The sequence below is a fragment of the Camelus ferus genome, chromosome 2, assembly GCF_009834535.1.
Source record: "Camelus ferus isolate YT-003-E chromosome 2, BCGSAC_Cfer_1.0, whole genome shotgun sequence".
Taxonomy (NCBI): Eukaryota; Metazoa; Chordata; class Mammalia; order Artiodactyla; family Camelidae; genus Camelus; species Camelus ferus.
Genome location: NC_045697.1, coordinates 51,035,595 through 51,062,940, shown reverse-complemented (window position 1 = coordinate 51,062,940; position 27,346 = coordinate 51,035,595). Strand labels below are relative to the sequence as shown.

At 37.9% G+C, this 27,346-nt stretch overlaps 1 protein-coding gene across 3 annotated transcripts; it reads left to right on the top strand.

Annotated features, from left to right (window-relative positions):
- The first annotated feature begins 7,231 nt into the window (after nucleotides 1-7,231).
- On the top strand, nucleotides 7,232-26,167 carry AFM (afamin). 3 transcript variants are annotated; one of them, XM_006188694.3, is made up of 15 exons: nucleotides 7,232-7,364; nucleotides 9,475-9,523; nucleotides 9,828-9,960; nucleotides 10,666-10,877; nucleotides 11,070-11,202; nucleotides 11,809-11,906; nucleotides 12,672-12,801; nucleotides 15,538-15,752; nucleotides 18,731-18,863; nucleotides 20,828-20,925; nucleotides 21,998-22,130; nucleotides 22,872-23,095; nucleotides 23,933-24,065; nucleotides 25,228-25,289; nucleotides 26,001-26,167. In XM_006188694.3, exons 1-14 carry the CDS (start codon nucleotides 7,277-7,279, stop codon nucleotides 25,261-25,263), a joined length of 1,815 nt encoding a protein of 604 aa, XP_006188756.1. In that variant the 5' UTR covers nucleotides 7,232-7,276; the 3' UTR covers nucleotides 25,264-25,289; nucleotides 26,001-26,167. The 3 variants fall into 3 exon arrangements, with proteins under 3 accessions (XP_006188756.1, XP_032314045.1, XP_032314036.1); XM_032458154.1 differs by lacking the exons at nucleotides 9,475-9,523; nucleotides 9,828-9,960 and having other exon boundaries at nucleotides 7,256-7,364; XM_032458145.1 differs by lacking the exons at nucleotides 7,232-7,364; nucleotides 9,828-9,960.
- Nucleotides 26,168-27,346: the final 1,179 nt, after the last annotated feature.

Below are 27,346 nucleotides of genomic sequence, written 5' to 3'. Positions count from 1 at the left end.
GCAAAAAAACGTGCTTTCAGTTCGAACTCAATTGCTTTGTACTTTACATTTTTCTTTCAATTCTGTTGCAATATCTGTGGACTTTGCCTGATTTTGGTGTAATTCTAAAAGGTATTAACTTAGAGATCACAATAAGATAAAGTAGAGTTCAACATTAAAGTATTTAATAGGAAAAATGATTTTTTTATTGTTAAGAGGAAAGTTCAAGTAAGATAAAACTGTTTGGAAAATTTATAAGCCAAATGATATTTCACTGACATAAATAAGGGGAAAAAATGATAGGAAACACTAGAACAAATTGACAAAATACAATAATAAATTGGAGATTTTAGAACATTTCTACTTCTTAGAAAAACCAAATTAAGCAAACAACAAATAAAGACTCAAGGCAGAAACATGTCTAGTCAAGGTTGCCAATGACTTCCATGATGCAAGGTCCTGTAGTCATTTCTCAGTCTTTGACTTACCTGAGTTCTCTCACTAGAATCTGACTCAATTGATTACTCCCTTTTCCTTGAAACATTTTTCTACTTGAGTTCTGGATCTTATTGGCTACATCTTCTCAGTCTTCTTCATTGTATTTTCTGCAATTCTTTGACCTCTAAATGTTGGAGTGCCCCAAAGCAGCTGTTCCTGAATCTGCACTTTTCCCAGGTGATCTCTTATAGACTTGGTGCATTAATACCATCTAGATGTTGACAACACATGTTTATATCTCCAGCCTGGTTTCTTCCTTACTTTCTAGCTCTTGTGCCAGCTTCCTCCCTGACATCTTCATGTTGGTATTGCAAAGACAATCCAAACATAGCACATTTTAAACTGAACTCTGTCCCACCCCAAATTGGTGTCTCCCTCTGTTTTGTCCATCCTTCTAGTTGCTCAAGCCAGAAACCTTAGTGTCATCTATGGTTCCTCTGTTTCATATCACCCTACATTCAATCCACGAGCAGAGCTTGTTGGTCCTATCTTCAAAGAATATCCAGAATTTGACTCTCTCCCAGTATCACCAGTCTAAGCCATGACCATACCACACATGGGTTATTGCAATAGCTTCCTAACAGGTCTCCTTAAATGGACCCTTGCCTCATCCCAGGCTTGAGACTCCACATAATAATTGAAGTGATCCTTTACATCTACATACATTATGCTACTTTTCACTTAGTGGCTTTCCATCTTACTCAGAGCAAGGTCTCTACAGTGGCTCTACATGGTGATAGCTTTCTGCCATTTTCTCTTTCTTCTTTTCCACTGGGTCCCTTTGCTCGGGCACAGTGGTTCCCTTGATGTTCTTCAAGTTACCAATTAATTTCCTGCTCAGAGTTTTGCCCTTGTGATTTTTCTTCCTTGGAAACTGCCCTCAGATATGTGTGGGGCTCACCCCATCACCTCCTCAGGCTTCTACTTATTATATCACCTGCTAGATGAGCAGTCCTTCTTGACTGTCTTATTTTAAATTGTACACCTACCTTTATTCCCCACACCAGTTATCAAAATCTGTCTGCCTCCGCTAGTGTAAGCCCCGTGAGGACAGGGCTTTCTGTTTTGTTGACTTCTGTTACCGTCAGCATAAGAACAGCGCCTGGAACATGGTAGGCATTCGGTAACTATTTGATGGATGTGTGGATGAATACACATGCCATGGGCTGTATTTTCTTCTAAGGTGGTGAACTAGAAGGGTAGCTAGCTCGATCTGTAAAAGTCACACTGGGGAGAAGGAGAAGCATGGGTCTGAGAAATTGACATCAAAAACACAAGAAACCACTGAGGAGGTTAAAGACTCAAGCTTGAGGAGAGGATGTATTGCTGTCTCGTGGCTACTCTAACAAACGACTGCAAACTTGGTGGCTTAAAGCAACAGCTTTCTCTCGCTCACGGTTCTGGAGACCAGAGGTCTGAAATCTGCCAGGGTAGTGCGCCCGCCCGCCACCTCCATGCCCCCGGGGCTCTAGCGGAGCGTCCATTCCCCGCCTCTTCCGGCTCTGGGGGCTGCCCCGGCAGTCCTGGGCTCGCTGCTTCCCTCTAGTCTCTGCCTCCATCTTCTTGTCGTTGTCTTGTCTGTGTGTCTGGATCTGCTCCTTCTTCTTCTCTGCCTTAGGTCTCCCCTTGCCTTTCTCTTAAGGACCCAACTGATAATTCTTATCTCAAGATCTTTAGCTTAATTACATCTGCAAAAGCCAGATTGCCTGGTGTCTACAGGATAATATTAGGATAGGACTAAACTCTTGCTGGGGTGACAAACTGTTGAAAATAGGTGAGTATAGTCCAGACACTCTTAAAAATGACTCTTCTAGTCTCTCTCCCTTGCCATGCCCTACTGCATGCACCAGGACAGGAGGATTACCATATAAAGAATTTGTCTCCTCCCAATGACGCCACTTTTAAAGAGTTAAGGGAGATTACAGAGAATTGCTTGATTATAAGGAATTAAGCTGGTAATATATGATAGTAAGATACTTGGAAATCCCCAAATGTTCATAATCTAAATAACACACTTCTACAGAACTCCCAAACCGAAGGAAAAATAAAAAGGGCATTTAAAAATATTCTAAATTGAATGAAAATGAAAACACAGCATATCAGAATTTGTGGGATACCATTAAAACGGTATTTAAGGAAAATTTATAGCACCAAAGGTACTCTATTTTGTAATTTATAGCATGCTGTTATCCTCAGTTAACTTAGAAAAGAAGTTCTCAAACCAATGAACTCAGATTCCACCTTAAGAAACTAGGAAAAGAAGTATGAATTAAAACAAAGCAAGCCAAAGAAAGGAACTAGTAGAAATCAAAAAAATAGAAAATGAAAAAGCAGACAAAAATCAATGAAACCAAATGCTGGTTCTTTGAGAAGATCATTACCATTGATAAACCTCTAGATGGATTTTTCAGAAGAAAAACAAGAGAAAAAAACCAAATTACTGGTATCAGGAATGAGAGAGGTGACAACACCTTAGATATCAAAAAAATAAGGGAATATTTTAAAAAATATTTTGCCAATATATTTGACAACTTAGATAAAATGGACAAATGCCTTGAAAGATACACACTACCAAAGTTCATTTAAGAAAAAAAAAAATCTGATTATTTCTATACCTATTAAAGGAATGGAAAATTTAGTTAAGCTCATTCCCTTAAAGAAAACCCCAGGCTTCACTGTTAAATTCTACTAAACATTTAAGGAAGAAATAATACTAATTCTACACAAACTCTTCCAAAAAATTGAAGAGAAGGAAATACCTTCCAATTTATTCTATGAGGCCAGCATTACACTTGATACTGTCTTTCTGCCATGTGAGGATACAACTAGAAGCTGGCAATCTGCACCCCAGAAGAGAGCTCTCACCAGAGCTGGTGCCCTGACTCAGACTGCCAGCCTCCAGAACTAGGGGAAGTCAGTTTCTGCTGTTGATGAGTCCCCCACTTAGTGGCATCTTGTTATGGCAGCCTGAGCTGACTCAGGCACAATTCCCTCTACCCAGTTCTCCCTTTCTTCTATAGATGACTTTTCTCAGTTCTTGGTTTATCCATTCTCTTATTTTTTAACATTTAAGCAAATATGTATATAAATACATTCCCACTGCACCATTTTATCTATATTACACAAGGGATTACATATTATGTTATATTGTTTTATACCTTTTTCACTTAAAAACATAATTTTGGCGATCACTCCACATTAGGCATAAGTTTTTTTCCTTCATTTTTTTTTAACAGCTTCACAGAATTTCTTTGTGTTGCTCTGCTATAGTTTATAATTGACCTTCTATTGATGGATATTTGGATTCAATTTCCAATCTTTTGCTATTGCAAATAATTGCAAAGAATAACCTAGTGCTTTAGTCATTTAGTAATATTAGTAGTATATTTTTGGCATAGGTATCTATTAGAAATTTGTTGTCTCAAAAGACAAATACTTATTTTTGTTTTAGATTTTGTCAAATTCTCTTCCATAGATACTGCATCACCATTTTGCATTCCCACCAGCAGTGGATGAGAGGACTATTTTCCTGCAGTTTTATCCACAAAGTATGTTGTCAAACTTAATTTTTTGCCAATCAGATAGGTGAGAAGTGGTGCTGTGGTGTTGTTTAAATAAGCATTTCTCTTATGATGAGCATCTTTTTGTGTTTAAGTCCTTTAAATTCTTTTTTCTTTTTGTGTACTCTCTGCTTATATCATTTTTACTATTCCCCTTCTATCAAATCCTTGGTCTTTTTTTCCCCTTCAGATTTCCAGGACCTCTTTGCATATGCTGATATAGATTGCAGCTACCTTTCCTCGGTTTTTCCTCTGAGTTTTTGACTTTGCCTACAGCACTTTTCCATGTACAGTCTTAAAATGTTTTATGTAGTTGAATTCATTACTGCTTCTGAATTTTGTGTCATAGGAAAATTTTTCCCAGTTCACTTGTGTTTCTTCTAGTACATTTACCGTTTTTTCCTCCTTTTTACATTTGGAACTCTGATCTATTTGGAACTATCCTAGTGCATGGAGAGGCATTTGAATCTAATTTTAGATTTTTAGTTTATTGTATATGTCTCTCTCTTGACTTCCAGTACCACACTGTTTTAATGATTATGCTGTTTTAGAATGCATTTTATTATCTGGTGGTGCTGCTTTGCGCAACCCCTCACTTCAGTAGCTTATTTTCTCCCTAGAGTTCTTGTGATTATTCTTCTCACTCATGTATACCTCAGTCAGTGGATAAATGCCCCAGCTTCCCAGTCTCTGCCAGGACAATTCCAGGAAATCTTCCACTTCTCAGACAGCTCCCAGGAGTCTTGCACCCAGGTGCCTACACCGTCACTCTTCTCAGTCACACCTGCTTTATTAGCGTTTCTCCCTTCTTGGTCTCACTTCCTCCCTTCTGCATCCTCAAGTCACCTTCCAAATAAACCACACATCTTTGTCTGGAGGTCTGCTCTGGGGGCAACCCAAACTAAGAAAGAGTCATTTTCAGATTTTGACCCAGAGGTAAGAGATCCCAATGACTGTGACCCGAGTATGCTATGTACCTGGGTGTGCTGGTAGAGAAAGGGAGGAGGGAGCGGAGTCCTCTAATTCAGTTGTTCTGAACATAGCGTTTTAGCTTGTTCTCTTGATTCTTTCCCTATAGCCTATGTCTGTTCTTCATAGTCCTTAGACTTAGAGCTTCTCTGAAATGCCCTGGGAAGGGTTGACCTTATCTTCCATATTTTGAGCTGAAGTTCCTTCTTATTTATTTTCCCAATCAACTTGATCCCATCTATTTTAATTTCCAGGATTTTCTCAAGAGTCTGAGTGTACTGCTGGCTCACTCTCTCTCCCCCCAGCCCAGTGTCTTTATGTATATGCATGTGTCTCTACTGTTGAAGCAAAACTTCTTAGGCTTATTTATCTGAGTGTCAAAATGTATTACACACTAATGAAGGAGTTAGCAGTTAGATAATTCCAGGCAAATCCAAAATGACCAGAAAGAAAAGTAGTTTAAGTACATTAACCTTTTAACTAGACACAGACTGCTATTTCATTTCATATGGTCATAAAAAAAATCACATTCTTACAGTGATAGGGAGGGTTAGATTTGTGGAGCAGATACATTGGAGCTGTCTTCTTACAATTGCCAGGCATGAACCAGTAATCAGAAATAATAAGTAACACATCTGGGAAGAAAATAAAGAAGCTAATTGATCTAATAGTTGAATATACCTAGAAGCAGGTTTTATACCTTTACAAAAGGCCAATTAGAGGTCACCAGGATCAGTAATGTTCACTAGTTGCCACCAAAGATACTGACCAAACCAGCTGCATAATTCTCAGTATGGGGACAGAATCAATGTCTCTGCCTCTACCTCTCTCTCTCCCCACCTCCTCTGTTTCCCGCTCTCACTCTCTTCCCCTCTCTTCTCTCTTCCTTTGTTTTAGTTTAACAGGTCTGTTCAGCCTACCATTTTCTGTATATGATATATAAAATTTTAGATTCTGCTCTTCCTCAAAATATGATGTAGAACTACTTCTCCCTGTTACTGTATATACTTTTTCTTCATTAGTTATAAAAACACAAGTACTAATGTATAGCCTGACTATACTACTGTTTACTTATCTATAAGTAATCTGTGGAGTGACACTTGAAACTGTAAATATGCTATTGCCTGATAGTTTCTCACCAGTGACTTCAGCATCCATTCGTGAATCTGGTTTAAATCAGTTGTTACTATGAGAGTTACAAATGAGTATTAACATTTGTTAGTTGACATTCTTATATAGATGTTAAGAGTTTCCCTTCCTCGACTTTTGATTTAATTTTATATTGGTATAGATTCATGAATTCTTTTTTCCCCCAAATTTAATGGGTTATATAATACATTCCTATCATTATTTTATTGTCCCATTATCAAATTGTCCCATTGGCTTCTGTCTTCTTTGACATGTCCCCATCATGACATGTCCCCTTAGTTTCTGGCATGTTCTCTGCTCATTTTATACTTTTCATGGCCCAGCCCTGGAATTATCCATTTCTCTAAGAAGCCCAGGATTCTTATGGTAGAGAAAAGTGTTTAAAACCTAAGAGGTGTGCTTCAAGAGTGCTAAATAACTACCTGGTTGCTATTACTTTCAGGCCCTTCTAGTGGACATAACTAAGAAATAGATTTTTTTTTTATCATATACTAAAAAGTATTTCCATATTTAGGATAATGTTCTTAGTATAAATTCCCAGAATTTGAGTGATTGGTTGAAATAACATGAATATTTTTAAGACTATCAATCCTTATCATAAACTTGTTTTCCAAAAGTTTTGATTTTATGGGTACTTGTTTTGCTATATGTTTACCAGAATTAGATCTTAATTTTTTTCTTTTTTATATTTCTAATAGATATATAAAAATTATATATTTTAAATTTAACTTCCTTTGATTACCAGTGAAGTTTAGCATCTTTCTAGGTATGTTTCCTCTTTGGTGAATTATTTATTCTAGCCCTTTTTTCTTTTAGCACTTGTAATATTTCAAGATTTTTTTTTTAAAGTTGTCTATTTGATTAGGTATTGTGCATACTTGACCTGTGGACTTTTTTTTTCTAACTCAATAGATTTTTCCAGTGAAACACAGAGATAATTTCTTCCTAGTTAATAATTAGCAAAAAATTCTGCAGTGTGATCAAATAAAAATCAAATATGAGGTATATGAGAAATAGGTTAAACAAGTTACTTTTTTACTAATAGTGTCAAAGAATAATATAAAAACTTGATTTTCCTCAGTTACATTACTTTCTTTTGTGAATGTGTTATCTAAAAAAAAATGAAACAATTAAAACTTACAGGTTTTGTTATTTTCTTTTTCTTTTTGACTGAATCCCTAACTCTGCCCACAAAGCCTCAAGATGTAGGTAAGAAATTTACTTGTATGTCAGCTAAGGAATGACTAAGTTGGGATAATTTCTATTTTTTCAACCTTGTTTTCTTTTAATTTAAGTTTTTACTTGCTTTTTCTTCCCTTTCCCTAGTTTATATATAATGATAAGATATCCTGAACTAACCTTCCCAGATTTTGTATTTTGGTGGTCAGGTTACCCTGTCTATAGACAGAGGCAGTTATGGCACCCAGCAAATGGTCACCAGCCTCACGGCAGTGTTACTGGGAAATATAAGTCAGATTTGAAATTGTTGGCATTTCTTGCAAATGTGTACAGTGTATGGTAACAGGGAAACATTAGGTATGAGCTGGGATTTTTCTGGAACCTTTGGTTGTCCGATGAATGTCCTGACTAGATGGTGAACAGCTTCACAGTATGCAGCACTCTGCTTCTTCCAGCTGTGCAGTGTGTAAATGTCCCCAAGCCTGTGCCCCCCCAAGCCTGGCCGACGCAGCGTTAGCCTGGAGGACATGGGGACTGTTACATTTCTTCTACTAAAAGGGGAAACATTTTGAACTTCATCTATTCAGAGGTGTCTTTTTGTAATCCCTCTGGTCTGAAAGGAATACCTTTTTGTAACGTGAACAAAGGTGCTATAAGTATTGCAGTGACCTTGAAGATCTGGACTGTGTCCAGACAGTTAAGACATTAACTTGGAACCCACACCACACCCCCTCCCCAACCATGCCTGTTAGTGAGCCCAGTCACAGTGTTAAAGAAGGTGGTCATTCTTGAGTATTCCTTCTCCTGGGCCCCTTGCAACAACTTAGTAAAAAACATCTTGTTGATTTTTGTCTCTAATATCTTTTGCATCCACGTTTTCCTTTGCATTTCCATTATTCCTACCAAAATACATATCCTGCCGATTTCTCAATAGAATAGTTGTAGAAATCTCCTAGTGGGCTTCTTGCTTTTGTCCACCCACCCATTCATTCTTCCATCCATGTATTTGACAACTAGTTCTTGTCACTTTCTATTTGTCAGGCACTGTGGAAGATCCCAGCATATCAGACATACCACTACCTAGCTGATGCTTCTTAGCATATAGAAATGGTGATATTACTATTCTGTATAAACTCTTTCAGTGGCTCTTCATGGCTTCCAGTTGGAGCCTAAATTACTCAGCTTTAGATGAAAGACCCCCATAATCTGAATGCAGGTTCTTTCTACCTTAGGTTCTGTTATTACTCTTTATGACCCACTTTCTCATCAATCGCAGGATTTCTTACTTTTGTGTTTTTACTTACGACCATTCTTTCCACACAGAAACATGAGACTCCTTATTCCTCAGCTAGCTGAAATCCTGCACATTTTTTCAAACTCCATTCATATGCCCCTCCTCCTATAATCCTTTCTCAGTTCCTCACTTAGAGATCATAAAGCATTCCTGGCATTTAGAACGTCATGTACATTCTACACTGGCTTATAGTCATGTTCCTGAGTCAAATGCACTGTAAGAATACTGAGGAACCCCCTGAGGTCCAGGGAAGATATTTTAGTCATAGTATCCAGCGTAATACTTTGCAAAAGTAAGGACTCCATGAAAGTAGTCTATGTGAACACATGTAAATGTGCTCTGATTAGTATATGCTCTCTGGGAGGGAATCAATGATTTTAGACTAGTCCAGAGGTTGCCTAAATGTCTGTCTGGCTAACATTATAAACTTTACTGACCACCAGCATGCTGCAGCATCATCTCTTGTCAGGCACTGCTGTAGCATTGTACCACATAACAATGCACCTTCATAATACTTCTCTAGTCATACCTGATACATAGCATGGAGATGGTGCTTGTGTTTGACATTTGTGGCTGGGGAGCCATCAATAGCAAATCTGATGAGTTTGAGATTAATTCAAGTCCATCAACTTAATATTTTTTGAGCACATAATCAACTAATATCAACACGTAAGACCTAATACTTCATTCGTATGACTTCTTTACTTCACGTTATACATGCCAAATTATTTTCTACCATCAGATTTTATTTTCTACTTTATAAATTTAGACATCACATACTGTCATTTATTGGGAAAATGTTAAAATATCAGGATATATAGTAACGTAAATTTCTTTGCTTTTCAGATGATGTCAGTGTCACCAAAAAATTTATAGAGGAGAATGTTGAATATATGTGAGTTTCTCTAAACTCATTTTGATGATGATGTTGTTTATCATAATCTCATCTGATATCTTCCAGAAACGTTAATGCTTCTCAAAAGTAATTTAAATATAAATTATATCAAAAAGTAAATATAGTATTAATCATAAAATTTGGATAAGGCAATTGAATCGTCAGGAAATTGTAAAACTTACAGCCTTCACACTTTGATAATTTCCTGAGGTTAGTTAGCAAGTGAGTGTTCCTATGAGTTTTTGTTGGACATACATGGACATTCTGCAGGTCATCATTGTGTACTCTGTGTGGACTATTGCAGCACCATCATTGCATTTGCTCAATATATTCAGGAGGCATCCTTTGAAGAAGTAGAAATGTTGGCGAAAGCCATGACAGAATACAGAGATAAATGCTTGGCTGACAGGACACTCCCAGAGTGTTCAAAATTAGCTGTAAGTAAATCATTTGCATTTCTTAAACAAACAAGCTTATTTGTCAACACTGAGCGAATTTTTGGCTCGGAAATATAAAAAGAGAGATGCTCTGCGCTCCTGTTTTTATTTTGCCCGACTGCAGAATTTAGGATAAGGCACTTCCCAGGAGGGATGCAATTCTGTGTTATGATGCCCAGGAGGACTTGGCTATGAGCTTGCAGTCCATGCCATGTGTACACAGGCAGGAAGGCAGCCAACAGCCTGACAAAGCCCGCAGAGGTACAGCGGTACCCTCTCCCCTGCCTCTCTCAATATGTGCTCTACTGTCACAGCCCCTTTTGTTGCCTTCCCCCAAACAGAGTCACCATCTGAATCTTTAGAAAACTCTTACTAAAACTGACTACTTAATACTTTACCAACACATTATTATGTTCTGTCCTTGACACTTTGCAAGAGTAGGAAAAAAGTCATTGTGTAAGGGAAACGTAATCAGTAAAGAAATAGGAAGAGGTTAAAGGGCCTCAGGTTAGGTTAGAGAAAGGGCCCCCAAATGTGGTATGGTTATCAAGGTATGGGTCAAAATGCTCTGCTGGTCATATTGGGAAAATTGGAATCTGTTCCCCGAAGGGTAACATACCACCCGTTTTCTCCCTTGTTGTCATCTCAGAAGGCTGAAAAACTTTACAATGAATAAAAAGTGTCTTTTACTTTTCTGTTGTCCAGAATGATGTTTTACTGGAAAATATATGTGCTATGGAGGGGCTTCCACAAAAGCATAACTTTTTACACTGTTGCCGTAAGATTGACGTAGAAAGAAAACTCTGTTTCCTCCATAACAAGAAGGCTGACGTGGGATTTCTGCCTCCTCTCCCTACTCTGGATCCTGAAGAGAAATGCCAGACTTTTAAAAATAACAGAGAATCTTTTCTAAATAAGTAAGTTTAATGTTAGTAGAAAAATGATCTAATTGAAGAATTTATCTTAGGCTAAATCCAATATCTATACCAAAGGAACATAGCTGGCTTCATTGATCACAATTCGTTCATTCTTCCCTTCCCTTGTCTACCATTCCTTCATTTTCCCTGTTTTTCCCCTTTCCCTCTTTCTTCCCCATTTTTCTTTTATAGTTATATCTATGAAATTTCCAGAAGGAACCCCTTTGTTTTTGCTCCTACACTTCTAACCGTTGCTGCTCGTTTTGAGGAGATGACTAAAACCTGTTGCGAAGAACAAGAAAAAGCTTACTGCTTTCGCACAAAGGTGAGTAGCATATTTATTTCATTAAAAAAGGGAGTCACTCCAAAACTGTAGATTTCTCCTTAAAATTAAATGATAGCAAAAGAGTTGTTTACCATTTATCCACCATTCTCTTGCCAATTTCACTGGTTTTTCAGCCCATTGACCACATGCTACTGATTTAAATTTCTTATTACCTGAGACATTTGAAAGACAATCGCTCATTTCCAGGGTCTCTCTTCTGGCTTTGTCTTCCTTGTAAATTGAAAGGAAGTCCTAGTAAGTAAATAACCAGGGTAAGAAAGACATTGTATCCTTTATCCTGGACGAGTCCTCTTTTGGCCACCCACAACATTTAATCATCCCGGTAGAGATGGACAAGCTCACAGCGCACTACCCCACTCATCTTCCCACCAAGTGCAGCTGAGTCATTAGGAAGACTGGCTCCACCTTTTTAATGTGGTGCAAATTTATACTTCCTTTGATATATACATTTCCTAAGATAAAAATCTCTTGGATTTTCTGTTTCTGAGCAAACTTTGGAATTGTTTGGTTGGCATTTAGTTAAGAAATAAGAGAATAGTGGGATTTTTGCTGTTGCTTCAACAAAATTTTTTCTTTATCCTTCAGGCAGAACATTTCATACAATATTTAAAAGCATTGTCTTCTTATCAAAAAAATGTCTGTGGGGCCCTTATGAAATTTGGACCACAAATCTTACAATCTATGTGAGTTTTATAATATGTGTCTTGACTCTACTTTTATTTTCTTGTGTGTGTCCCATTTTTGTTACATCACTGATGAATTTTTATTTATACTCTTTCTAGTTCCCCGGGGGTTTTGAGGTGGGTCTCAGTCTGCGTAGATTGCTCAGAACCAGGACATTATGTCAGGATGAGAAAAGACCTGGAGGTGGGGAGAACCCAGAGAGAAAGAGGGTTACTTCTGAGATATTTTTGGTTAGTTGGGAATCTGAATGGATCTGGGAGTTCCTAACTACGGTTTTAAAACCTCCACATGCTTTAGACATGACTTAACATCCATTTTGATTTTAATGACTAGGAGACAACCTTCAGGGATAAATTTTATCTCAAAGGCTCACCCTAATCCATTAGTAATGGTGCTAGTGCAATGTCCTGTGGAAAATTCTGAGATTTCAAATAGATCAGAAGGAAAGGTTTCTGTGATGGATTATCTATGCCTGCCATGGGCTCACAACAAGAAATGACGCTATAAAAATTATGCAAAAGGGCACATCTCTCAGGCCTTTTTTTTTTTTTCCAGTCCTTATCCAGGACTCAAAATATCAGCCTAGGATTTTCAAAACGATCATGTGGGCTGTGAAATAGATAAACCACTATTTGGTAAAGCCGTCGGTGAAAAAGCAAGGGTACCAATGTCTGCTGCACTATTTACACTGCAACAGCAAACAACTCCCTCTTGTCTTACTTGCTGTTCAAGTTGTTTCCATGGTTTACTGATTCTCTTTCCAGAAACACTGCTGTACTTAGTCAAAAATTCCCCAAGATTGAATTTAAGGAACTAACCTCCCTCCTCAAAGATGTTTCTTCCAAATATGATGGATGCTGTGAAGGCGATGTTGTGGAGTGCATTCACGGCAGGGTAAATATTTTATAAAACCAAGTAAAATAGTGATTTGGGACAGCCATTTTTAAATTCTGAAGTTGCCCTAACATGTGACTACTTACCACAGTAAAATCAGAATGTGAATAAATTGTTCAATAATAACATAAAATAAATAAAATAAAAAATAAAATGCTAACAAATAAGCCCCATTAAAACTTTGGAGTTTTTTATACATGGGGTTATTTTTAGATGACTCAGAAGATTCTATCTTATATGGCTAAGTGTGCATGACACAAACTCCAGAAATTTAGAATTTGTGAGCATTCATCTAGGCCAGACTAAAGTTTCCTTTAACATTGCAAATTCTCTTTTAGAGATATTGGAAATTTAACAGTAAAGGTCAGAAAATGATTTGTTATTATGTTTTTAAGAGCTGCTTTCCCTGAGTTTCTTCAGGCTACTTAGGAACCATCTTTCCAAATAAGTGGATACGTTCAATCAAAATAACTCTTAATCTAGTCTCTAAAGGGCATATACTAGTAGATATATTGTTGACCTAGCTGAAGTTGTTCATGCACGCAAAGGTAATACAATTTCATTAATTTCTAATGAATTTCAATAATTTTAATAATTCTAATTAAATTAGATTTTTTTCTTAGAGACTTTTAATTCACTTTACTGTTTCTAATTCACAGCATGTTAATTATGTTAATTAGATAACTTGAATTTTAGAATATGGAGATATGTACATTTTATTTCAAGTAGTTGACAATAGTTGTCCCCAAGAATTATTTTGTCCTTAACTGTTTTCCAATGAAAAGCAATCTCAATCACTATTACTTTTGTGCTGGTTAATTGTTTATGAGGATGTTGCTTTATAATATTAAGTATAATGTACTGAAGTAGGCTACAATTGAGAATTTTTCTATGAAGTTTGGAGCTGAGACTAAGGAATCATATCATATTCTTAATATCCTTTTATGTGATGCCTTTATGGAAAAATAAGAGGAATTGTATTGTCATTCATTCAAAATAGAAATGAATTCTCAGACAATAAGAGATAATTCATTTCTTTTTAATTTTTTTTCAATTAAAGTATAGTCAGGTTAGTGTTGTGTCAATTTCTGGTGTACAGCATAATGTTTCAGTCATACATATACATACATATATTTGTTTTCATATCTTTTTTTATTTTATAGGTTACTACAAGATAGTGCATATAGTCCCCTGTGCTATATAGTATAAAATTGTAGTTTATCTATTTTATATATAGTAGGTAGTATCTGCAAATACTGAATTTCCAATTTATCCCTTCCTACCTCTTTCTTCTGTAGTAACCATGTTTGTTTTCTATCTCTGTGAGTCTGTTTCTGTTGTGTAAATAAGTTCATTTGAGGTTTGTTTTTTTTTTTTTTTAGATTCCACATGTAGGTGATATCGTATGGTATTTTTCTTTCTAGCTGTGGCTTACGTCACTTAGAACGACAATCTCCAGGTCCATCCATGTTGCTGCAAATGGCATTATTTTATTCTTTTTTATGGTTGGGTAATATTCCATTGTATATAAACACCACAACATCTTTATCCAGTCATCTGTTGATGGACATTTATGTTGTTTCCATGTCTTGGGTATTGTATATATGCTGCTATGAATATTGGGTGCATGTATCTTTTTGAATTAGAGTTGAGAATTCATTTCTATTTTGAATGTGTTGCCTAGAATGATGCCTTAGGTGAGCTGCATATGTATTTGCAAAGCTTGGCTCCCTGGTTCTATGTGGTTTGTTTGAAATGTGGTGACAACCTCCATTCCATTTCTCACCTCAATCTAGAGCTTCATCTCATTCCTCAGCCTTAGTGTTCCTCAGAAGAAGATTCTAGGCAGGAAGAACAGCTTGAGCAAAGTCAGAGAGGTCTGGAAAAGCCTAGTGCTTTATGAACACAACATAGATCACGTGAAGCTAGAAAAGAGAGTAGGAGGAATGTGCAGCCTCATTCTGGAGAGTCGGAGAAGGGACTAGGGACTAGATCAGCTTTTAAAAAATCATGTAACTAATGTGTAAGCAAGATAACTTCACCTTTTCTTTTATTCCCATAACTTTATATGGAGGTCAGAATTGAGATAGAGTCAGGAGAGGGGACAGAGTAAGGTTTTCTATTTTGTACATGATTTGGTCATTTGAACAGCTTCAAATTAATAATATCTGAAGGAAAATGACAATAATGAGTAGAAACCTTCTTACATTTGAGAAGTCTTCATCTGGTAGTTGCTGTAGTGATTTATTTGTTTACCATTCTTTCATTCACTTATCAAATATTTATTGAGTTTCTACTACATGCATGGCAAGGTAGTTTCAGGCCCTAAGAGGAGAAATCCAGGATCATAGATATTACAGTAACATGTCCTTGGTGGCCCTCATTCAAGCACAGGTGAATGCTTATGGGAAAAAAACAGTATTTAGAATTGAAAATGACTATGTATCACTGAAGTAAGGGTAAAATATTTAAAAGATTAATATTTAACAATGAATGTGAATTTGTGTCTATTTTTCATAATTATATCATCTAAAATCTTGAGAACTAAGGCTCACATTAACGTGAAAATTCATTGTATTAAATCAATACAAAATTTAAATATTATCTACCAAATTAGCTGATGAAACAATTCCAGACAACATGCCAGTGGTTGATTTTGTATACTATTTATGACAGTAAATCTAACCCTGAAGAAACTGTGAAAATAAAGTCACCTCTCATTCTTATTTGATACAGAGCAAAATTATGAGCCATATTTGTTCAAAACAAGATTCCATCTCCAGCAAAATCAAAGGGTGCTGTGAAAAGAAGATACCAGAGCGTGGCGAGTGCATAATTTACTCAAATAAAGATGATAGACCTAACGACTTATCTCTAAGAGAAACAAAGTTTACTGAAAGCAACAATGTTTGTGAGGAACGAAATGCTGACCGCGGGAACTTCAAGACTGAGTAACTTAACTCTATATTGACATTTATAAGACAAACAGGAACTTTTGATTTGATCTATTTTGGCTAACGTGGGTGGAAGGAATAGGAACCTTTTAAAGCATTGGGTATCACATGATTTAAAAAAATCATGGCTATAGTATATAGTCTTTTTACATGATTTTAAGAAAATGCAACTGTGTTATAGTGATGGCTAACATTTATTGAGTACTTGATATGTGCCAGACAATGGGCTAAGTATAGGAGTATCTATTTTAATTCTCACAGTCATGTAAAGTAATTATGATTTCTCCCAGTTTTTAGATGAGCAAACTGAAGTACAAAGAAGTTAAGCAACTTGTTCAAGGTTCACAGTTACAATATGGCAGAGTAAAGATTTGACCCTGGAGGTCTGACCTCAGAAGTTTCAGGCTTAACTTCCATGCCTCTGTCATCCCACAGCCATTCAGGGGAAAGACTAGAGGATCTGGAAACAAAAGGCATAGAGTTGAGTCCTGGCTGAGTCACTGGGACAAGTTAACTTCTCTGTATTTTAGGTAATCATATAAAAAATTCATCTAAGACTATTCCTTCAAAGTTTATAGGTAATGAAATATAATCCAGGGACTTGGTTAGACAAGGTTTTTATCCCCAATAAACTTTCATCAATAGGAAGACTCATCAATAAATGAGTGCAAGAAATATTCTATAATTTCTAACAGTACCAGGCTGTACAATACAGGTCATGTGGGGACAGAGGAGAAAGTCCCTGGGGACCCTGGAAAGGCTTGATGGGGAAGAGGTACTTGAAGGAATTTTGGTGAGCTAGACAGAAGGGGTCACACCGACAGAAGCACAAAACTACTTGGCTTATACGTGGTTGTAAATAGGGTTTCTGCAGTGAGAGAAGAGGATAGTGAGGGGTAGAGGGGTCAGATCACACAGGCATGCTAAGTAACGAGATGCCACTGACGGGTTTTCACTGAAGAATAAGGAAGGACAAAATCACTTTTGTTTTTTAGAAACTTCATCTGGAATGAATCCCAGTTTGGGACTTAGGTGGTTGGTAAGTAGTTCTCAGACTCAATGAGATGGGACCCATGGGGGAAGGTTTTGTGGGAAAGAATATGTTTGAATCCGACCACATTGACTTTGAGGTGCCTGTCAGGTAACTAGTTGGTAACATCATGATATGATTTTATATGTGAACCAGGAGCTTTGGAAGGAGGTCTGGATTGAAGAGACAGGTTACTGAGCACCTAGCAAATTTTAAATGCTTCTTGTCTATTAACTAATTTAATTTTCAAAATGACCTTCTGAGGTTAGAACACTTTTATAGCCTCATTTTACAGGCAAGGAAACTGAGGCATGGAAGTTAAGTAACTTGCTCCAAAGTCACACAACTAATATGTGGTGGAACCAGTGCAGATTCAAACACAACAGTGTGGCTCCAGCCTCCTGCTCTTCTGACCATGGTGCTCTATTGCTTCTCATGAGTCATGGATACTGAGTCAAATGAAACTAAACGATAGATGTAATGCATTCCACTTGTATCTGATGTGTGCTTGCTGAATGGAAGCGATTTGCATCCTCATCCTCATCATCTCCATCATCATCACTGTTACAACTAAGATAGGGATAGTTTGAAGCCTGGGGAGAAACCATAGTGCAACAAGGGACATGCTGAGCCAGAAACAGTAGAAGGTGCAGTTTTTTGGGGTGTAAACATTTGAGGCAAGACCCCAGCAGATCTGCCAGTTTGGGGTAGGCTTCTGGGAGGTTTTGTTTGCAATACTTTGGTGGTGTGTTTTTAGGTGTAATTTTATTCCTGGGGAAATGTTCATGGCTTACATGAGCTATTAAGGGGAGACGTTGATTCTCTGAAGGTTAAACACCATTGCTTTAGGATATGGGAGTGCATCCCACAGATAGGTGGAGAAGCAGGAGAGACGGTGTCAGAAAAACCAAGAGAATTGAAGGCTGCAAAACAAAAAGAGATGAAAGAAGTCCCTTGGGCTTGAGGAACTTTTGTGAGGTATTGCTCTCACAAAACATAGACCATTTTTACGTATATTGTTTGAATAGACAAGATAGTTATCTGAAGAAGATTATACATAGCACAGCTGAGGTACTTAAAGAAAACACCTCTCCTTGAGAAGAGAGACAGCTTGGTTTAAAAAAGAATGAAGTAGGCATCCTGTAGGACTTAGGTTCAGATTTTATGCTTCTATTAATAGCAAGGTGCTAAAGTGGTCTGACTTGGTTTCCTCAGCTTAAAACAGTACTTGTCTTGAGAACTAGGTGGATTTAAATGAGAAAGTGTTTATAAAGGCTAGGAAGTGTATCTTTGTCTTCTATGCCCAAAGCTTGATCCAGTGCCTAGCACCTACTAAGGGCTTAATAAGTGTTAGCCTCATCGCACTCCCTCTCCTGCTTTCTCCCCAAATCACACCCACCTCTACCCTCACTGAGGCCATGGAAGCCACAGCCAACGATTTAGAGCTGCAGGGGTGATTACGCTCATATTTGGCAAGTGACAGTAGGAGGTAACAGACAAAGGATGCTGCATAATCTCTCCTCAAGGTGGCACCAGGAATGGAGACAAAGCCATATTTTCATCATCTCAAGATGGGATATCGAAATGCATTTTCCAACAGAATTATACTTGATACGTATTTTCCAAAGTATTGGTGGCATGATCTACTATTGCTAATGCTTTATGGATTAAATCATTCTAATAATTAATGCTAAATACCTCTAATCATTCCATCCCTCCAAGTAAAAGCATCGTTAGTTTACAACATGATATGGAAGAGAATCTTTGCGAAATGATCTCCTTTAGTCAAAATATCTTAAATCACCCCCTGACCACACCAAAGGAGGAACTTTGCATTTGAAAGCGGACTCAGTATTAGATGATGTGACTGGACTAAAAGAGAGCAGGATTTGGTGTTTCTCTCTTTCTCTAAATTCTAATACACAAATTATTTTACACATCACAGGTTTCTTTATGAATACTCAAGGAGACACACAGAACTGTCCATACCAGAGCTGTTAAGAATTGCTGAAACATATGAGGATCTCCTAGGAGAATGTTGCAACACGGAAAACCCTCCAGACTGTTACAGAGATGCGGTAGGTTCCATCCCTGTAGGCTCAGAGAATTCACAAACAAAACAAAACAACAAATGCTTAAAAATGACCAAAGTTTTACTGTAGTTCAGAGGATAGAAAACGTGATTGACCAATCTGAGTCTACCTTAAATTCGGTGTAAGCTGATCATTGGGAAGACCAGTATCAACAGTTTGGGTTATGCATAAAGTTTTGAACTTTAACCCTGTGTCTTGATGCAAAAAACTCTTTCCATTAACATTAAGCATTTGTATTTTTATTTATGAACTCTATTTTCTTGAGACATATTGAATTTTTTTATAATTGCCAAAATAATAAATGATTATCAAAGATGATTAGGAAAGTACCAAAAGTTACAAAAAAAAAAAAAACCTCAAAACCTTTCTGATTCTGTCACAAGAAATAGCTATAATTAACATTTTCTATACATATATGCAGATATGTGTGTGTGTATGTTTAAAAGTAAAATTAGGATAACATTTTTTGAAGAAATCTTTGAATCTGTTTTTTATTTAGTATCATAAAAAACATTTTATATTATTGAACAGACCTCAAAATATACTTTATTTTAAATAATGATATCCCATCATAATAACTTATTTAACTGCTCTCTTACTGTATAGTGGACATTTATTTAAGTTTTCAAAAATTTTATGTCAACCTAAGTATTTCATCCCATTTATCTTTATTAATATTTATGGTTATTTTCTTAAGATAGATTATCAGAAGGAAAATTATTAGGTCAAAATATATAGACTTTCAAAAAAAAAGTGATAAAAATGGCCAAGTTACTTTCCAGAAAGTTTTTACCAACATCTAGTCCTATAACAGTACTTGAAAACGCTTTTTGCACCCCCCCATCTTCACCAACATTGCACATGGAAATTAACTTTGCTTGATTTACATGTAAAAAATAATGACTGCGTTTGAAGAATTTAACTGATTTTTAATGAAATTAAGCTTTTTCCATGTGACTTTAGCTATCGTAGTTATAAATTTCCCAGATCAATTTGTTCATGTTGTTTACCCATTTTCCTGTTGAAATTAGTGTGTTTTTTAATATCAGTTTACATGCACTCCTTATGTATTACAGAAATGAATTGACATTTCTGATTTGTTTCTCATTTATTTGATATGTGCTGCTTTTGCTTTATTTAAAAAATTACTTCCACTTGCCAGAAAAGCCAGTTTACACCCATTCGTATTTGAGCAAGAACTAAAAAGACTTGTTTCAGCCCATCTTTGCCGCTCTTCCTAATGAGGAGGTCTATTCCTGATCCTTAAATGAATCGTAGTGCTAGAAAATTCTTTTTATTGCATGGAGACACAGTTCATCCCACAGCATCATCCACTAGTGTGTAGCTTTCTCTCTGGTGGTCACTTAGTAGAGGTCCAATTTTATGCCACATGAGAGACAGTTTGTCAAATATTTGAAGACAATTATTGGCGGTTGTAAGTTCCAATTCTAAAGGATGAAAAAGAAGGTATAAAAAATACATGTGATTACATGTAATTAAAACTGTTCTGTAGCAACACTGACTTTCTGGGTGAGGCTAGGCAAGTCTCTTGACTTCATGAAGGCAGATAACAGCTGCTCTGGCCACTTCAAAGTGAGAATCATAAAAAACATTTTACATTATTAAACAGACTTCAAATATGACCGTTGTCAACATCAGATTTGAATTCTGCTTTACAGACTGGAAAGCTTTATAAAATGTACAAGGTAATGTTGATGAAAAATGTGAACTTTCAGATTTTATCAAAAACTACATCTGTGTCTATAACTATAATAGAAAAGATTCAAATTCTTACATACATAAAAAGTTCCCCTGAATTTAGTATAATGTGTGGCGATGATAGTTTGAAAATACTATATAATTTAAAAAGGCTATTAGACAAGTTGACATGAAGCTTCTGATTAAATTTTAGATAAAATCTTCATAAACATGATTGCTCTTATTTTCAGGAAAACAGATTCAATGAGACAACTGAGAAAAGCCTCAAGATAGTACAGCAAGAATGTGAACATTTTCAGAATTTGGGGAAGGATGACTTGAAATACTAGTAAGTGGTTTGCACAAGTAGGTAAACACTTGTGACCAGGGTAAGATAAAGAGTACCACAAAGTGTCAAAAATTTAGCTCAAGCTTTTAGTTGTGGTGAATTCATAAACTCTGGGAAAGAATAAAAACCCAAAAGTCAAGAATGCATATTGAGGTGTCATATTAAGTCTTCAGCAGGAATGAGGCTAGAAATGGAAGAAATATAGGATAGGATTCTGGACAAATTGATTCTCTGATACTTTAGTTTTTGTTTGCACTTGCCTTTCTCACTCTCAACCCAGAATTTCTGAAGTGTGCCCCATGGCAGGTTTGGAGGGTGGACTGGATCAAATTTAGGTTGTTACAATTTCCAAGGAAAAGATGGTTTTCCCAGGATTTAAGCCTATCTTAAAGAAATAATTTAAAGTTTAAGTTTAAAGAAATAGTTTAAAGAAATAATTCTGGATGTGCTTACCACTTTAATATTTATTTTTAAAGTACTCTTGTGAGCATTCATGAATAAAATGAAGTTTGTTCTGAATTATCTTAATTAATTACCATGCTAATGTATTATGTGTTGAAACCAAACATCTTCAAATCAAAACAGAACACAGTTAAAAAAGTATGATTTTCACTATTCCTGCATTCTGTTAGCTGAGAAGTCAAACTCAGCCCATTAAAGATTTTGTTTCTGTCATCTCAGAGTATCTATTTCCAACATGTATCTATTAAATTTTCCCTTTAAAATATGTATTAACTCTGCAAGGAATTTCAAGCAGGATTTCACATACTAGCCAAGATATTTGCTGCCAAGGAGCTCCTATACTCATAGGTAAAACAAGATGGGCAAATCTGAGAGTTTCTGAGATTATCAGGAAATTAGAAGGAAGCTGAAATACAGAGATCTAGGAGGCAGGGTGCATGGAAATCAGGGAGTAAAGAGACTGTTCTCTATCTTTTTATGAGAGAGCGGAGCCTCACGTTGCCCTTACACTGGTTGCCCCTAGACTTGAAGGGATGGGGTTCCAATAGCTAGACAAGGGGAAACTGGTGTCTGCTTTTGTTCAGAACCAAACAGACAAATGTTCCTTCAGCTACCTCATCAAACTCACAAAGATAGCCCCCCAGCTGTCCACTGAAGAGCTGACCTTTCTTGGCAAAGAGATGGTGATAGCATTGACCACCTGCTGCACCCTGAGTGAAGAGTTCGCCTGCGTTGATAATTTGGTGAGCACGGCCCACATACCTGACTACTCCTAAAAGAAAACAGAAAGGATATCTGCGTTCCCTGATTCATAGTGATTATCCATCTGCCCTCTCTTCAGTGTTTTCACATTGTTTAGCAAGGAATGTTCAGTTCTCCTTTTTGGCTCACTGTGTTAAAATCCTAAAGAGGTAAAAGGGAACGTCTTAAGTATTTTCTTGGGTTTCTTCAAATCATCTTTCTTACTTCTTGTTTATATTAGAAGTAATCATTAGGGCAAATGACTTGGAGTCACAATGTTGTTTCAGAATGATAAAACCTTATAAATTTAAGTATGTTACAAATTCTCCCTTTTGCCCACCCTGGGTCAGTAAGAGAATCGCTGCTTCCAGCCCAGCCAGCTCTTGGGTGAATCTCTTTAGGGATGGGGTGGACAGTACCTGGAGGACCATGTCCCGGGAGGGGAATAAATTTAAGGGCCACAGTGTCCTGCTGCCCCTTTCAGTTGGCTGTTTGCAGCTCTGTTCTCACAACCACAGATTTGCATGCATGCTAGTAAGGGTTAAGCCATAGGCATTTGTACTGCTGTGGCTTCCATTTTTGTTACAATGCCATTGAGGACCCCGGCCTCTGCTTTTCTTTGCATGTAGTGCCACATTACGGGTGAGTGGATTTTTCTGACTTAAGTTGATGGTGCTTTTAGAACGATCTAACTGTTCATTTAACCAGATTTCAAAGCTCCGTTGTAACTTTCATTGGTACAGATGGATTTAGTTCTTGGAGAGTTATGTGGAATAAATGAATATCACAACATCAACCCTGCTGTGGACCACTGTTGTAAAACAAACTTTGCCTTCAGAAGGTCCTGCTTTGAGGGCTTGAAAGCGGATAAAGCCTACGTGCCTCCACCTACCTCTCAAGGCTTGTTTACCTTTCACACAGACTTGTGTCAGGCCCATAACGAGGAGCTCCAGAGGAAGAAAGACAGGTACCAACATTCTCTCCTGTCATCTTTTACTTCAGCCTGAAGACACATCGCAGATCAGTGAGAAGGTGTATTGTGAGGGACACGTGATTTTGGTGCCATAATCCTGTTCCTTCTGTCTAATGGTCTAAGTCTCTTCAATTATATGTTAAAATCTAGCTAGTCTTTTCCTTTACTTGAGACTTGGAATGTCCACTGAGACTGTAATTTGGAGAGGCGAGTTAGGGCAGCTCCAGAAAGGCCTATGGTCGGTTCATACTGGATCAGATTTCCTTGAGAGAGTGTCACAGATGATTGTTTTGAGAATCTCTCTCAACGTTTGAAGGTATGAGAGGCCCCCAAAAGGACAGGAATTTTGCTTTTGTTTTCTCAGGCAATGCTTTAAATGCCAAGGAATCAGATCTTTTTTCTTTCTTCCTTCCTTTCTTTTTTTTTTTTTTTCTTAAATTTAAGCAGTGTCTATACAAGTGCACTGGAAACAGTATTTGTTTACTGAAGAAGGGGAAATGGAGGTTGTTTTGGGAGTCAATTATCTAGAAAGATCAAATGTAGTCACATATTCTACACTACTGTGCAAAATGAAGACTCACTATATGTTAAATTTTTTTAATACAATTTTATCCATGCTTACAAAATCCTCCAAAGAATGTCCCCATGGAATCCATCCCATAAGTTTAACCAAATTCAGGAAATCCTTTCAAACATGGAATATTTTAACTTTAGACATTCACCCAAAAGGAGATTCCTAAGACATGTGATTCTATATAGCCAGCCTTTTGGAGAAGGAGGACTTTAGAAAGAAATCATGAATTAATTCTATTTGACATTGTTGGGTCACAGGTTTCTGGTCAACTTAGTGAAATGGAAGCCTGAACTTACAGAGGACAAGCTGCGGTCACTGCTGACCGATTTCACTAAGGTGGTGGCCACGTGCTGCAAGGCCGAGGGCCCCGCAGCCTGCTTCAGTGAAGAGGTACGTCTAGTTCTTTCCCCCTGAGATTCCACTGGCATTGCTGGGCACACAGAAGGAAGCAGAACTCCCCGTAGGACGCTGCTTCCTCCCAGCCCCATCTGCCGGGCTGGGGAGGTTCCAGAGCACAGTCACCGCACAATCACAGGCAGACATCTCTCTGACAGCGCGGGGGCCCTGGTTCCCTGGCGGCAGCATGGTCAAGGAAAAGATGTCAGGAAAACACGGGTTCTTATGCCGGCGGTCTTGGTCATGTAACTTAATCTGAACTGCAGTCCATCATCTGTAAATGAGGATGGAAAGAATTATCCTTGAATAGTACCACTCATTTTTTAAAATATGTAGTTCAACTGACCTATCATATCAGCTCCAAAGGGAGGGAGCAGGAAGGACATTGGGGTGGCTGCGTCACCTCCCCTGGCTTTGTCCCAACACCCCTCAGTAGAGAATGCCTGTGTGTGAGGTGAGGAGGTGTGAGGGGAGGGTGGCAGAGGAGAAGCAAAGAGACATGTTCCTTGACCGGTCTCACTCGGGTGATGGGGTCCGCCGGCTCGCTCCCGGATCCTCCAGCGCCTGTGAGTGTCAGCCCCGGAGACGGCTCCTTGGAAGGGTCTTTCTCACTCTTTCTTTCTTAGCCACACCCACTCCCCTCCAGACTCACGATTGGTGCACACACGTCTTTATTCACATTCACATGCTTCGTGCACACTCACAGGCACACACACACACACAGACACACACACAGACACACACACACACACACACACACACACACACGGCATTCATTCTGGTTGAGAGCCTTCTGCTTTTCCCAGTGAGTGTTTAGTCTGTGGGAATTTTTTTTTTTTTGGTCCCAATTATCAGTTTTTTTTTTAAATCATGCTTAATTTAATTAAAGGGTATTAATCAATATCTAGCATTTACCTGCGTGAGTGTGTGCATTGAGACCGTGGAGAGGGAGGGGCGGATTCACTGGCAGTTTGTAAAAGCCTGGGTGTATCTGTTCCCAAGTTTGCTTGAAGTGTTCACTGTCTCTTCTATAATGTGGGAGTGGTTTAACTTCCCAAAGTTCGAGACTACATGCTTCTCTAAATTTAGATAGTAATGTCTTAAATTTTTCTTCCTGTGTGTTTTTATTTCTTTCCTTTTTTTTTTTCCTTTCAAGGGTCCAAAATTGGCAGCCAAAAGCCAGGCTGCTTGAAAAACATCAAGTAAAACCCACCACAGGTAACACCCTCTATCTTCATCAGTTGATGAAGGTATTGCCAGCTTATCTGGTCACCCAGCTTTTCCCCTCTCAGGCTTCCATGTCTGTCTCTGGTTCCTCCCACATACCTTGTACCTAACAGACCCCAGTACTGGTCCTGTGATGTTTCACTGGGTCTCAGTTACTCCTAATGGGGTGGTGCTGCTGCATTTGTGTCAGCGTTTCCCTTACTATTCCAGCAGTTTCTCAGTAGCCAAAGGCTCTCACTCCACCTTTCTGCTGTTGCGCTCAGGTGTCTGGACCAGAAAGGAGAGGCAGTTGAATCTCTGAATGTTGACAGGGAAGAGCAGGAGTTTGGGATGGGCAGACAGGCCTCAGTAAATCTGTGCTAAGAGTCTTGCTGCAGCATTTACATCAATGAAGACTGATATGTTTGTGATTCAAAAAGATATATTAAAAAAAAAGAAAAAAGATATACATGGGATGCCCTCTCCCCTGCAGTTTATGTAAGATTCATTTACAAACTTTGGGAGCAAAACATTGTATAGATATAGCAATGACGTTCAATGTCGTGGAAGAGAGACCTGGACCCCCACAGAGAGGAGGTTTGGATCTACAAAAGGCAGAACATAGTTAGCACGGACAGTTGTTTATATACATGACTTCCCATCATCCAAGTTATAGCATGTCATATTCTTCTGCTGCACGACATACTATTTTTCTCTTCCCAGGTTGTGGAGAAAAGGAAGAAAGACCAACCTGCCTGTTTCCTAGCTGTCCTGTGGTGAATTACATTTTCTGAGAAGAGCACAGTGGAAGGATTCTTCTGGAACCTTTACCTGAAATCATGTGATTGCAGCAAGCAATAAACTACAACATTATAAAGTTATTTCTCAAAGACTGATTGTCATATGTCAACTTGATATCAAAATTAAACAGTCAAGGGTCATTCACTCCATCAGCACCTTTGGCTCACGGGCTAGGTCTACTCTGCTACCTTTTGGAAGACAGAACTCTGAAATAGCAGTTGTGTGGGCAGACTCCTCCCAGATTCTCTTCTTGCTGCTTCTGGGAAGGAAATGGGAGTTGATGGCACGAGACATGTCCTCTACTGTTACTGCTCTTACTAGCTGTCACTGAATGTTTTCAGTGTACCAAACATTGTCCCAGGTATTATCTCATTGAATCCTAACAACTCTGTGAAGTCAACATCATTTTTATTTCCACTTTACAAATAGGGAATCAGGCTGGGGGAAATAAACTAATCTGTTCAATGTCATACGACTAGTAATTGGTAGAACCGAAGTTTGAATTTGAGTCCTCTAATCCCAGAAGGATATTCTTAGCCAGTGTATACACAACCTCTTAGGGAGGGCCGTGATGTGTGCGTTATGTAATCCATTATTCAGAGAGAGGGAAAAGTGCCCAAGGCATCAGTGGCCACTCTTTTCTTTCTCCATTTCACAACACAGTGGCTGTTACGCCGGGGCTGTGAGTGCTTGGTGGTGACATCTAAGGAGAGGGAGGGTTAAGATGTGGGAAGCCAGGACATGAAGCTTGGTCTTCGGCTTGTAGCCTGATCATCCTGACCCTTCTTCAGACCTTTAAGGTTTTTAGTACTTCAACGTCTGAAATTGAAGATGATGATGGTCTGATAGATAATATATGAAAATATTCAGAGTTCTTTTGGTTTAATATTTAGAGCATAGCCTTTGGGATTCTCATTCATTTATTCAACAAATATTTATTAGATTCCTACTGTGTGTCAGACATTGCAGATACTGATGTGAGCCAACTAGACATGGTTCTTGTGTCCCATGGGCAGAGAAGAAGCAATCACATGGGTGCAGGATGGAAAAAGACCCCTACTCTGGGTGCACGTGGCACCGGCACTCAATCTAAGCTCAAGATGCTGGGTGGGGGCTTCATATTCCCACTGCCATTAACCTACTGAATGGCCTCAGACACAAGTTCCCTACAATCTAAGACCCCCTTTTCTTGGTGTAGGTTGGGAGAATAGTCTCCATCTCATAAAGACTTTAAAGAATGTATTAAATTAGTGTGTAAAGTACCCAAT

Bases quoted from the DNA above. Each gene is read 5' to 3' on its own strand.
- AFM (XM_006188694.3), top strand. From the start codon at position 7,277: ATGAAACAATTAAAACTTACAGGTTTTGTTATTTTCTTTTTCTTTTTG. The intron at 9,524-9,827 runs GTGAGTTTCTCT...GGACTATTGCAG, and splicing joins GAGGAGAATGTTGAATATAT to CACCATCATTGCATTTGCTC. The intron at 18,864-20,827 runs GTAGGTTCCATC...TCTTATTTTCAG, and splicing joins CAGACTGTTACAGAGATGCG to GAAAACAGATTCAATGAGAC.